This window comes from Lactuca sativa, chromosome 2 (assembly GCF_002870075.4).
Source record: "Lactuca sativa cultivar Salinas chromosome 2, Lsat_Salinas_v11, whole genome shotgun sequence".
NCBI classification, from domain to species: domain Eukaryota; kingdom Viridiplantae; phylum Streptophyta; class Magnoliopsida; order Asterales; family Asteraceae; genus Lactuca; species Lactuca sativa.
In genome coordinates, this window is record NC_056624.2 from 73535149 (window position 1) to 73548760 (window position 13612).

Consider the following 13612-nt stretch of genomic DNA (forward strand, 5'->3'; position numbering starts at 1 on the left):
AGCAAAATTCGGAGGAATTTCAAGCCACCTTCTAAAGAAGGATACAAAAATGCTGACAAAGGGAAGAGTCAGCCAGGAACCTCACAACCATGGAGATCTCAAAAGACCGACAAATAAGAGTTCTCGGGGGAGGAGGTTCGAAGGCAACTGCAACAATTGTGGAAAGTGGGGCCACATGTCCAAGGATTGCTGGTCAAAGAAAAAGTCTGTGGAAAGCAATGTAGTAACTTCCAAAAAGGAAGTAGACGATGAATGGGATGTTGAGGCACTATGTGCTATAGAAGAGAATAAGACTAAAAGAGGAAGGCTAATGTTCGTGGATGCCAGGGTAAATGGAGGATACACCAAGGCTTTAGTAGATACAGGTGCATCCCATAATTTGCTTGCTAAAGATGAAGCTAAGAAGTTGGGCATCAAATACACAAAAAATCCAGGGCGGTTGAAAGTCGTCAACTCTTTATCCAAGCCTATCATTGGTGTTGCATATGGAGTACCTCTTAAGATAGCAGAATGGGAAGGCACCATAGACTTGACAGTGGTGCATATGCATGACTATCGTATGGTATTGGGAATGTATTTTCTAGACAATGTACGACCCTGGTCGTTTGAGAGAGATGATACCATGCGTATCACCAAGGGTTCAATAATTCACATTGTACCCTTGAAGAGAAATATGATTGGATCCCGAATGCTATCAACTATGAAACTCAACAAAGGTCTCAAGAAGAGCGAGACAGAGTTTATGACAACCTTGAAGGAGGAAGTTATTCCCTTGAAGATGGACATTCCAAAGGAGAATAAGAACATGACGTCACCAGAGTTGCATAAAAAGTCGCATCTTAGACGAAAAATGGAACATGTGATAGAGAAACTTGATAAGGCGAAAAAGAAGAAAAACACATTAATTCGTAAGAGCAAAGTAGAATATCTCAATGGGGCAACCTCTAAACGAGATGAGCATATCAATAACGGATTACATCATAACATGTTAATATTACGGAAATTTTCCAAATCTTGTAAAAGGGACAACCCACATGCTTACAAGTTTACCAAAGGGAGGTGTAAGAAGCTATACAAGAGAGTTCAACGGGGTCAGGAATAATATTATGGTGGGACAAGAGGCAACCACGAATGTCATCGTCAACTACGAAAACAATATACGAAGCAACTACTGCAGCAGCTGAGGAAAAACAAAGCATGTGGAAGAGAAAAAGTTCTCAAGGAAGAAGTCAATATGAAACATATCAAGACTAATGACTAAGTAGCAAATGGAGTTCACAAAGGGTTAAGTACTGAAAAATATGAGGGCTTTAATTATCAGCTCAACATGGTACAACGAATAAGGGCTAGTGTTGAGGGGGAGTGTTGAAAGTCATCACTAGCCTAATAGAATCATGTTATTGTCTAGAAAGAAGTTAGCATGCTCTAGAGTGATCTGGAAGATTCTAGAACATTATGGAATACTATGGAGGAGTCTAGAAGATGCCAGAAGATTATAGAATACTCTAGAACGAGATGGAAGACCCTGGAAGGCTATTGAACATTCTAGAACACTATGGAAGGCACAAGAATGTGTATACTTATCTAGGACATTATAGCACATTCTAGAAACATATAAAACCTTGTAATTGATATAGAATATGGTAGATAGTTCTAGAATAGTCATGAATGTATGTAGATCTATAAACTTCCTATAAGGAGGTGGAAACACCTATAAATAGGTGTGGAGCTCATTTGCTCCAAACCATCCAACATCTAAATATCCAAGAAAAGCCTCCAAGTAAGAAAAGTGTAGTAGTCTCTCAAAGTGTAAAATCTCCTTAAGTGTCTTAATAAAAGTCTTGTTGTTTCCCATAAAAAAGAGTCGTGTTCAACAATCTGGTATCAGAGCAAGGTTTCTTGATAGTGAGAACGAGTAATTCTCGTTGTATCGTGAGTAGTTTGTGACTCTTCAAGTTTAGTTTCGAAACTAGCTTGTTTGGTATTACCGAGGTACTGCTAACACGATGGGTGATCTCCAAGTCGTCGGAGGAATCAAGAAACTCAACAACAACAACTACAAAACGTGGGAAACATGTATGAAGTCCTACATACAAGGACAAGATCTATGGGAGGTCGTTGGTGGAAGCGAAACTACGCCACCAGAGGAAGACGTTAATGGTGCTTTGCGTAAATGGAAAATCAAAGCTGGCAAAGCAATGTTTTCCTTGAAGACGACAATCGAAGAAGAGATGTTGGAGCATATTCGGGATGAGAACACCCCGAAAGAAGCTTGGGACACGTTTCTGATGCTTTTCTCAAAGAAGAATGATACGAGACTACAACTTTTGGAGAACGAGCTATTATCAATCTCACAACGTGACATGACGATTGCTCAATATTTCCACAAGGTCAAGTCGATATGTCGGGAGATTACTGAAATAGATCCGCAATCTGTCATTGCAGAAGCTCGAATGAAAAGGATCATCATCCATGGACTGAGGCCATAATATATAAGCTTCATTACTGCTGTACAAGGATGGCCCGTTCAACCATCACTTGTAGAGTTTGAGAATTTGTTGGCCAGCCAAGAAGCTATGGCTAAGCAAATAGGAGGCATCACGCTAAAGAGTGAAGAGGAAGCACTCTACACAAGCAAAATTCGGAGGAATTTCAAGCCACCTTCTAAAGAAGGATACAAAAATGCTGACAAAGGGAAGAGTCAGCCAGGAACCTCACAACCATGGAGATCTCAAAAGACCGACAAATAAGAGTTCTCGGGGGAGGAGGTTCGAAGGCAACTGCAACAATTGTGGAAAGTGGGGCCACATGTCCAAGGATTGCTGGTCAAAGAAAAAGTCTGTGGAAAGCAATGTAGTAACTTCCAAAAAGGAAGTAGACGATGAATGGGATGTTGAGGCACTATGTGCTATAGAAGAGAATAAGACTAAAAGAGGAAGGCTAATGTTCGTGGATGCCAGGGTAAATGGAGGATACACCAAGGCTTTAGTAGATACAGGTGCATCCCATAATTTGCTTGCTAAAGATGAAGCTAAGAAGTTGGGCATCAAATACACAAAAAATCCAGGGCGGTTGAAAGTCGTCAACTCTTTATCCAAGCCTATCATTGGTGTTGCATATGGAGTACCTCTTAAGATAGCAGAATGGGAAGGCACCATAGACTTGACAGTGGTGCATATGCATGACTATCGTATGGTATTGGGAATGTATTTTCTAGACAATGTACGACCCTGGTCGTTTGAGAGAGATGATACCATGCGTATCACCAAGGGTTCAATAATTCACATTGTACCCTTGAAGAGAAATATGATTGGATCCCGAATGCTATCAACTATGAAACTCAACAAAGGTCTCAAGAAGAGCGAGACAGAGTTTATGACAACCTTGAAGGAGGAAGTTATTCCCTTGAAGATGGACATTCCAAAGGAGAATAAGAACATGACGTCACCAGAGTTGCATAAAAAGTCGCATCTTAGACGAAAAATGGAACATGTGATAGAGAAACTTGATAAGGCGAAAAAGAAGAAAAACACATTAATTCGTAAGAGCAAAGTAGAATATCTCAATGGGGCAACCTCTAAACGAGATGAGCATATCAATAACGGATTACATCATAACATGTTAATATTACGGAAATTTTCCAAATCTTGTAAAAGGGACAACCCACATGCTTACAAGTTTACCAAAGGGAGGTGTAAGAAGCTATACAAGAGAGTTCAACGGGGTCAGGAATAATATTATGGTGGGACAAGAGGCAACCACGAATGTCATCGTCAACTACGAAAACAATATACGAAGCAACTACTGCAGCAGCTGAGGAAAAACAAAGCATGTGGAAGAGAAAAAGTTCTCAAGGAAGAAGTCAATATGAAACATATCAAGACTAATGACTAAGTAGCAAATGGAGTTCACAAAGGGTTAAGTACTGAAAAATATGAGGGCTTTAATTATCAGCTCAACATGGTACAACGAATAAGGGCTAGTGTTGAGGGGGAGTGTTGAAAGTCATCACTAGCCTAATAGAATCATGTTATTGTCTAGAAAGAAGTTAGCATGCTCTAGAGTGATCTGGAAGATTCTAGAACATTATGGAATACTATGGAGGAGTCTAGAAGATGCCAGAAGATTATAGAATACTCTAGAACGAGATGGAAGACCCTGGAAGGCTATTGAACATTCTAGAACACTATGGAAGGCACAAGAATGTGTATACTTATCTAGGACATTATAGCACATTCTAGAAACATATAAAACCTTGTAATTGATATAGAATATGGTAGATAGTTCTAGAATAGTCATGAATGTATGTAGATCTATAAACTTCCTATAAGGAGGTGGAAACACCTATAAATAGGTGTGGAGCTCATTTGCTCCAAACCATCCAACATCTAAATATCCAAGAAAAGCCTCCAAGTAAGAAAAGTGTAGTAGTCTCTCAAAGTGTAAAATCTCCTTAAGTGTCTTAATAAAAGTCTTGTTGTTTCCCATAAAAAAGAGTCGTGTTCAACAATCTGGTATCAGAGCAAGGTTTCTTGATAGTGAGAACGAGTAATTCTCGTTGTATCGTGAGTAGTTTGTGACTCTTCAAGTTTAGTTTCGAAACTAGCTTGTTTGGTATTACCGAGGTACTGCTAACACGATGGGTGATCTCCAAGTCGTCGGAGGAATCAAGAAACTCAACAACAACAACTACAAAACGTGGGAAACATGTATGAAGTCCTACATACAAGGACAAGATCTATGGGAGGTCGTTGGTGGAAGCGAAACTACGCCACCAGAGGAAGACGTTAATGGTGCTTTGCGTAAATGGAAAATCAAAGCTGGCAAAGCAATGTTTTCCTTGAAGACGACAATCGAAGAAGAGATGTTGGAGCATATTCGGGATGAGAACACCCCGAAAGAAGCTTGGGACACGTTTCTGATGCTTTTCTCAAAGAAGAATGATACGAGACTACAACTTTTGGAGAACGAGCTATTATCAATCTCACAACGTGACATGACGATTGCTCAATATTTCCACAAGGTCAAGTCGATATGTCGGGAGATTACTGAAATAGATCCGCAATCTGTCATTGCAGAAGCTCGAATGAAAAGGATCATCATCCATGGACTGAGGCCATAATATATAAGCTTCATTACTGTTGTACAAGGATGGCCCGTTCAACCATCACTTGTAGAGTTTGAGAATTTGTTGGCCAGCCAAGAAGCTATGGCTAAGCAAATAGGAGGCATCATGCTAAAGAGTGAAGAGGAAGCACTCTACACAAGCAAAATTCGGAGGAATTTCAAGCCACCTTCTAAAGAAGGATACAAAAATGCTGACAAAGGGAAGAGTCAGCCAGGAACCTCACAACCATGGAGATCTCAAAAGACCGACAAATAAGAGTTCTCGGGGGAGGAGGTTCGAAGGCAACTGCAACAATTGTGTAAAGTGGGGCCACATGTCCAAGGATTGCTGGTCAAAGAAAAAGTCTGTGGAAAGCAATGTAGTAACTTCCAAAAAGGAAGTAGACGATGAATGGGATGTTGAGGCACTATGTGCTATAGAAGAGAATAAGACTAAAAGAGGAAGGCTAATGTTCGTGGATGCCAGGGTAAATGGAGGATACACCAAGGCTTTAGTAGATACAAGTGCATCCCATAATTTGCTTGCTAAAGATGAAGCTAAGAAGTTGGGCATCAAATACACAAAAAATCCAGGGCGGTTGAAAGTCGTCAACTCTTTATCCAAGCCTATCATTGGTGTTGCATATAGAGTACCTCTTAAGATAGCAGAATGGGAAGGCACCATAGACTTGACAGTGGTGCATATGCATGACTATCGTATGGTATTGGGAATGTATTTTCTAGACAATGTACGACCCTAGTCGTTTGAGAGAGATGATACCATGCGTATCACCAAGGGTTCAATAATTCACATTGTACCCTTGAAGAGAAATATGATTGGATCCCGAATGCTATCAACTATGAAACTCAACAAAGGTCTCAAGAAGAGCGAGACAGAGTTTATGACAACCTTGAAGGAGGAAGTTATTCCTTTGAAGATGGACATTCCAAAGGAGAATAAGAACATGACGTCACCAGAGTTGCATAAAAAGTCGCATCTTAGACGAAAAATGGAACATGTGATAGAGAAACTTGATAAGGCGAAAAAGAAGAAAAACACATTAATTCGTAAGAGCAAAGTAGAATATCTCAATGGGGCAACCTCTAAACGAGATGAGCATATCAATAACGGATTACATCATAACATGTTAATATTACGGAAATTTTCCAAATCTTGTAAAAGGGACAACCCACATGCTTACAAGTTTACCAAAGGGAGGTGTAAGAAGCTATACAAGAGAGTTCAACGGGGTCAGGAACAATATTATGGTGGGACAAGAGGCAACCACGAATGTCATCGTCAACTACGAAAACAATATACGAAGCAACTACTGCAGCAGCTGAGGAAAAACAAAGCATGTGGAAGAGAAAAAGTTCTCAAGGAAGAAGTCAATATGAAACATATCAAGACTAATGACTAAGTAGCAAATGGAGTTCACAAAGGGTTAAGTACTGAAAAATATGAGGGCTTTAATTATCAGCTCAACATGGTACAACGAATAAGGGCTAGTGTTGAAAGTCATCACTAGCCTAATAGAATCATGTTATTGTCTAGAAAGAAGTTAGCATGCTCTAGAGTGATCTGGAAGATTCTAGAACATTATGGAATACTATGGAGGAGTATAGAAGATGCCAGAAGATTATAGAATACTCTAGAACGAGATGGAAGACCCTGGAAGGCTATTGAACATTCTAGAACACTATGGAAGGCACAAGAATGTGTATACTTATCTAGGACATTATAGCACATTCTAGAAACATATAAAACCTTGTAATTGATATAGAATATGGTAGATAGTTCTAGAATAGTCATGAATGTATGTAGATCTATAAACTTCCTATAAGGAGGTGGAAACACCTATAAATAGGTGTGGAGCTCATTTGCTCCAAACCATCCAACATCTAAATATCCAAGAAAAGCCTCCAAGTAAGAAAAGTGTAGTAGTCTCTCAAAGTGTAAAATCTCCTTAAGTGTCTTAATAAAAGTCTTGTTGTTTCCCATATAAAAGAGTCGTGTTCAACAATTTTCACTAGAGTCGCAACAATCAAAGACTCTAAAACTATGAAACAACTCGAACCAAAAACTTTATCACCACGAACTAGAGCATGCTATTGAGGTACCATTTCAATTGATACTCATTCTTTATGTATATCAATTTCGACCGATTTCTTGATTTAATTACGTGATTTGCACCTCTTTAACATGCGTTTAGAAACATGAAAGGAAAAAACAAGAAAACGATATCATTTCATACATCTGCTTCATAGAAATTTAAACCAAAACACCATTAACTCTACTTATTTCTTATACAAATGCAAATCTTATGCTCTCATATTTTTTATGAATTTCCAATAGAATAAATGCGATGGATGATGAGCTGCAACAACAAGCACAGCCACAACCCCAGCAAGGGCCACAACCTAAGGAAAAAAAAAAAGAACAACTACACGACTATTTGACCATACTGAGCCACATGAAGTTGATTTCGACAATATTGGTCAACATATTGGGAATAAACAAAGTAAGTTCGCCAATGTGTGTGTTGCAATCACAAGGATGTTAATTTCTGTCAAATGTCTGATTTGGAAGAAAGTGCCACAGTCTGAAAATGATAATTTGTGGCAGACTATTAAGGTTTTTTTTTACCTAAGATCAATTACATGTTCTTTCATCAGATTAAGATATGTGATTAATGATTAATTTTCTTACTGTACAACAAAAAATAGAACCGTTGGAATATTCAAAATGACAATCACAAAGCATCAGTTCTTAGAACATGCAACAGTTAGTGGAGAGGATTCAAGAAGAGGCTTAAAAAAGTTATTTTGAGTGATGAAAAAGATGAATTTGTTATCTACCCATATCTGGACAAGTCTGCATTGCAAAACTTTCAAAAGAGGATATCATCAAAGGAATTTCATGTTAATGTCTCTTGATTATATTACTTATTATATTGCAATGTTTTAATTGTGTTAGTTAATTCTATTTGCAGGAACAAAGTGAGAAAGCAAGCAAGAGTTCGAAGCATAATACAAATCTGACCCGAGTAGTCCCACATGGGTATCGGGGAAAGAAACCTCAGTTACAAAAAGAGATGGCATCTGGTGAGTTGCCGTCTCAATATGAGATAAAAAGTGAGCGTTCAAGAGATTATGTCATGGGTCAAAGATCTAAAAATGAGTCCGGGTCAAACATAATCCCACCGAAAATACACCCTATAGTTGACAAGCTTGTAAGAATATTCTTTCTATATATGTATATATTTATCATTTCTAAGTAATTGCTCTCACAATTCTGTTGTTTTTATTAACAGGTAGATATCCAAGCTAAAATATCCAAAGGAGATCTGGTGCTTACTCCTAGAGAAGATTTGTTGACAAATGTTATAGGACCGGAGCACCCTGGTTGTATAAGGGCGGTTGGCCATCACATTGGTAGTTCATTAGTGTTACCATTCTTGAAATTGTATACTTTTTATAGTTATGTGTATCCAATCAAAAAATTGCATTTTCAATTGTCCAATATATACAAAAAAAGATTTTTGTTTATATATCTTGTAGTTTCTAATTGTTATTGTGCTTAATAAAGTATCTGGTGAGTCATAGAAAGCAATCCACATGTTAATATTGATGTAATTCACGACCGTATGTCAATTAAAAAAATAGTAATACACTTTGTGCTATATGTTTGCGGCTGCCTACTCAATGCAAATTGGTGTTACCATATGGGGAAATGAACCAAAAATGTGCCAAAGGGTTGGTCTTTCCGTATGATAATGGCTTAATCCACTCACTTCTTCTTCATGAAAATCACTTGAAGGTTTTAATAGACAAAATTGATGAAGATTTTAAAAATCTTCATGTTTCGGTCAAGATACAAGAAGTTAATAAGCTACACCATGCGGTCGGTACTGTAATTCAATGGCCACGGATTGCAATTGTTATCATTCATGTACATCTTCATTTTTCTTTACCTTTTTAGATATTATATACACATCAAGTATCATTTTTGTGAGATATATCAAATGTTTTATCAATATAGGAACAACGAACAAAGCAACAAAATGCGACCACAAGTTTGATACCAGCAACCGCAGGGGGTGATACGAAGAACATGCCTGGCCAAACAACCAACAAAGCAAGACCCATGTGGGATTAGGTACCTCAAAAACTATTATGTGTTGCCATAATGATTAGGTAGCTTCAAAGAGTTTAGTTGACTATAACACACTTTTTTGTAGGATTCTACATTCAATGGTTCAAACACTTATGAACAAATGTGATTTCCTAAACCCATATAAGATACAACGGGAAGCTTAAACAAATCCTGAGGGTGTTGTCAGTTATCTTGTTGATGCGATGCATCTTCATCATGGAAAATTGTTTCTCATTGCACTATATTTGCAAAAATACCATAAATTGATACCTTTATTAACTACTAGAAAACAACCCTTTAATGGCGCGCAAACAATGACACTCGCAGATAGAGGACGCACATTTGTGCGTGCTCTAAAAAATAATGTCAGTTTTGCAAATTTGAAGGATAGAGGACACGCATTTGTGCGCGCCCTAAAATTAGTGTCCAACAAAAAAAATTAAAAACACGGAGGGCACCTATCCTAAAAAGTGTGTCGTGTTACCCTGTCGCTTTATAATTTTAGTCTATGCACGCACGTTTTCGTTTTTTAATAGCAGGGGGAAATGAAATCGAAAAAATTAAAAACCCTGCATGTTGCTTCTCCTCCTTCCATAAGAACGCTCACCTTGATCAGACTCTCTCTCTCTCTCTCTCTCTCTCTCTCTATCTCTCCCCCCCCCCCCTTCATGTTACATAGACCACCACTATCTTGTATATGGAATGTAATAAATCGGGCCAAGAAGAAAAGGAAACGGCGATTTCTTGGCTAACAAGCCTCCGCAAAGTGATTCTCAGTCTTCATCCTCTCCATACTGTTTCTCCCCATTCTTGCTTCTAATGAATCAAATATTGTCGAATAATAATGTAACAATTCAAGAAATCGCCCGAGAAAAAATGGCCCGTTGTGGTTCGCGTCTTGCTCTGCCACCGTTAGCTGCGTTGGCCCTAACTTCTTGATCGAATGAAGTATCATTTTCAGGTAACCTCTTCTCTCCTTCATATACATATTCAAATGGAGTATGTTGTTTACAAACAACGATTCACCTTCTTTTATTCCTAGATTTTCTCTCGTTAGCATCGTCGGAGTGGCTGGCCCTAGAATCAGTCGTAACTATACTTAAATTCCGACAGAGTGGCCCGGTTTATTACATTCTATATACATTTCCTTTCCTTCGATTCTAACCCTAGTTCTTTCTCCCCCACTTTTCCTTCACAAACACACATGGATTATGAGTTCCTTATCTGTTCCTATGGGTTCACGAAGCGTGGTTTATACATCTACGCCTAATGTTTGCGATTGTGATAGCGACTATGGGTTTGGTGCTTTCGTGTTGTTAACAGGAAATATGCATGTCATTTAGGGTTTTAAACAATATACGATTCACATATCAACTGGAGGTCTACTTAGAAGTGAAGTAGCAGTAGGTTCTGAGACTGGAAATCAAGCAAAAGAGTACATGAATTCAGGACGCCCTGTTCCATATGAACTTGTCGCAAATGTATATAATATCATTTCACTAACTTAAATCACATTCAATTTCTTTCCAAATTAGATAAACAAACACTTTATTTTACAGATGGTGATTGAGCGACTTTCAAGAGATGATACAAAAAAAAAGGATGGCTTTTAGATGGTTTTCCACGCAATTTTCGCCAAGCAGAATCACTTGAGAAGATGAAGAACAGACCAAATGTCTTCATTGTTCTAGATGTAAGTTATAATAAGATTAACACATATCTTTTTATTAATTATTTATATGTTATAATTTAATCCCTTAAACGCAGGACCCTGATGAATTTCTAATTGATAGATGTGTTGGTAGAAGATTGGACCTTGAAACAGGAAAGATTCTAATACGATTTTATTGAGCTGTATGGACTTGTGCAGCATGCGGGCGACTTATTGCCGAGACTGTAAGTGGGAAACTAGAAACCCTTATCCGTTTACCTCTTGTTAGTACTATGTTAGGTAGTTAGGTAGTAATATTTCTTAGTAATGCAAAGATAACTTGCTACTATTCTTTGGTTACAAAAGTTCTATGATAGAATCAATAATCATTTCTATGAAGGCCTATGCTTATGAGATGTTGGAATAAATCTGCAAAGGAAAAGAGATGTGATTTGATTATATATTATGGTTATCAGTTTTTGATACTCCTGGTTTCTTTCATTCATTTAGGTATCTACTTTGTACAGTAGCATCTGTGTACATTAGGTCAAAGAAGGGTCCTGCTAAGGAAATCTTACAAGATCTTGTTGAAACGTGTCGTGGTATCCAACATCCTCTTCATGGACTCTTTCTAAGAAGTTATATTTCTTAATTTAGTAGGGATAAGTTATCTGATATAGGTTCTGAGTATGAAGGGTAAGGTTGTCAAACTTGTACATGTTTCAGACTTTCAGTTACCAATTGCAAAGTCATTGAAGTACTACAAGTTTGACAAGCTTACCCTTCTTTTAAGTTTAGACTAAATTTTGAAATGGTCCCAATGTCTACTTAAGTTTGTATTTTTTTCATATAAACCTAAAGACTAAGTTCATCTTCCTCTGAGCCTAATGGTTCAAACAGAGCTTCCACTTCACTTGCTTCAACTTCTTCTAAACTTGAAGGATTCCACTTGGGATTCTGATTAAATTTCAAATATATAAAAAAGAATGTCAACATTATTACATCATACACTTCCATTTTTTTACTTATAATTTGAAAAATCTATTCAATTTTTTGTACTCAGATAAAGTAATTCATGTAATTTTTTGTTCTTTCTGTGTTTGATTGTTTGTTAAGTTAAGGGCATCATGTTTGTTCAAATAGTAGTACTAAAAAAGTTTTGTTTAGTTAACAACAGTAACAGTAACTATTGCTGAAATAGAAAGTCATTTTACTTTTCATCTTTTCTTTTCTTATATTCTAACATTTAACATACATTTAGAAAAAATATTTTATATTAAATTCAGATTGTTGGATTGAGAATTCTTTTTCAGAATGGAACAACCTGTAATTTATTAAAAAACTTGACTCATTTTAATTCCATCTTCAGGTTCACTAGAGAAGGAATGTTCCCTACATTACCAATTACTAAACACATATACTTAGGCGTTTGTAGCATTAGTTTAGGAAAATTAAAAGCTGTCAGTTAGAGTATACGATCCCAATATTGCAACTTTTGAAGAATCATTTGGAACCAGAACCGCCGATTCCTAGAATATTGGAACCGAAACCGGAACCGCCTACACCGGTTTTTTAGATTATGGAACCGGAATCGGAACCGGTTGGAAGCGGTTCCATAACCGGGTACCCGGTTTCTAAATATTTTACAAATGTTATCACAAAAAAACAACAAATAAATATAATAGTATAATATACTAAGTCGAAAATTACAAAAATAAAACTTGTAAAAGATGTGAAATCAATTGATCTCTTAAGAGCTAATTGTTGATTGCTTTACAGTACAGGTAAAGTAATTTTATTTGGCAATTAAGTTGTTATTTTGTATCTATTGTACATATTTATGTGTATTTTCAAGGTCTTTTAATTGTTTTTTTGGTCTAAATGAAGAAGATATAGAGAAATGATGCTGATTTGATGCTATTTAAAGATGATTAGGTCATTCAAATAGTTTTTGGACATATTTGCCCATGTTGCAGGTGGAAACTAGCTTGTTGTGCAGATAGCCAAGGATTTTAAGGCTCATGTATGCAAATTCCGAGACTTCAATACTCCCACTTGCTTATAAGGTACTTCTAAAGTTTGTTGATTGTGTGATTAATAAAACTTATTTTGTTCCATCTAATGCTTCAAGCCCTTACTTCCCATCCATGCCCGGTGGACAGCCGCCCATGACACCAAGTTTAACATTTTTACGTGGTACACCAGGTGGCAATCCAATGACACGAAGGATGCGGTTATATAGTTAGGGATGTAGTATCATGTTATATAGTTAGGGAAAACCCTTTAATAACAATGTACAATTAGATCCCCTTAATATCAATGTATTACAATTTTTTGATAACTTGTTTGACATGATGTTATTGGATGAAATTGATTGTTTTGGTATATATTTGTTTACATATTTTTGTATTATGTGTAAAAGAGTATCGTAAAGGCACGTCGTATATGCATATTGTAAATGGTTGCTGAAATTTATGACACGCAAATGTGTGTCATCTTCATTTATGACACGGGCTATAATGATACGCAATGCGTGTCCTAAACGCGCGTCGTAAGGTTACGACACACAAATGCGTGTCGTCTTACTTTATGACAGGGCCTTCCTTGATACGCATTGCATGTCGTAGATGAGCGTCGTAAATGCGTGTCGTCTCTCGTTATGACAGGGCCTTCCTTGACACGCATTTGTGCGTCGTCTG

The 13612-nt window shown here is 37.3% G+C and overlaps 2 protein-coding genes across 2 annotated transcripts; both read left to right on the forward strand.

Annotated features, from left to right (window-relative positions):
- Nucleotides 1–2006: 2006 nt before the first annotated feature.
- On the forward strand, nt 2007–2489 carry LOC128132326 (uncharacterized). The gene has a single exon (XM_052768849.1). The coding sequence runs from the start codon at nt 2007–2009 to the stop codon at nt 2487–2489; it is 483 nt and encodes a 160-aa protein (XP_052624809.1).
- Nucleotides 2490–4639: 2150 nt separating this feature from the next.
- Nucleotides 4640–5122, forward strand: LOC128132327 (uncharacterized). The gene has a single exon (XM_052768850.1). It carries the CDS (start codon nt 4640–4642, stop codon nt 5120–5122), a length of 483 nt encoding a protein of 160 aa, XP_052624810.1.
- The last annotated feature ends 8490 nt before the right edge of the window (nt 5123–13612 follow it).

Excerpts from the sequence above, each read along its gene's own strand:
- LOC128132326 (XM_052768849.1), top strand. The coding sequence starts at position 2,007 with ATGGGTGATCTCCAAGTCGTCGGAGGAATCAAGAAACTCAACAACAAC.
- LOC128132327 (XM_052768850.1), top strand. The coding sequence starts at position 4,640 with ATGGGTGATCTCCAAGTCGTCGGAGGAATCAAGAAACTCAACAACAAC.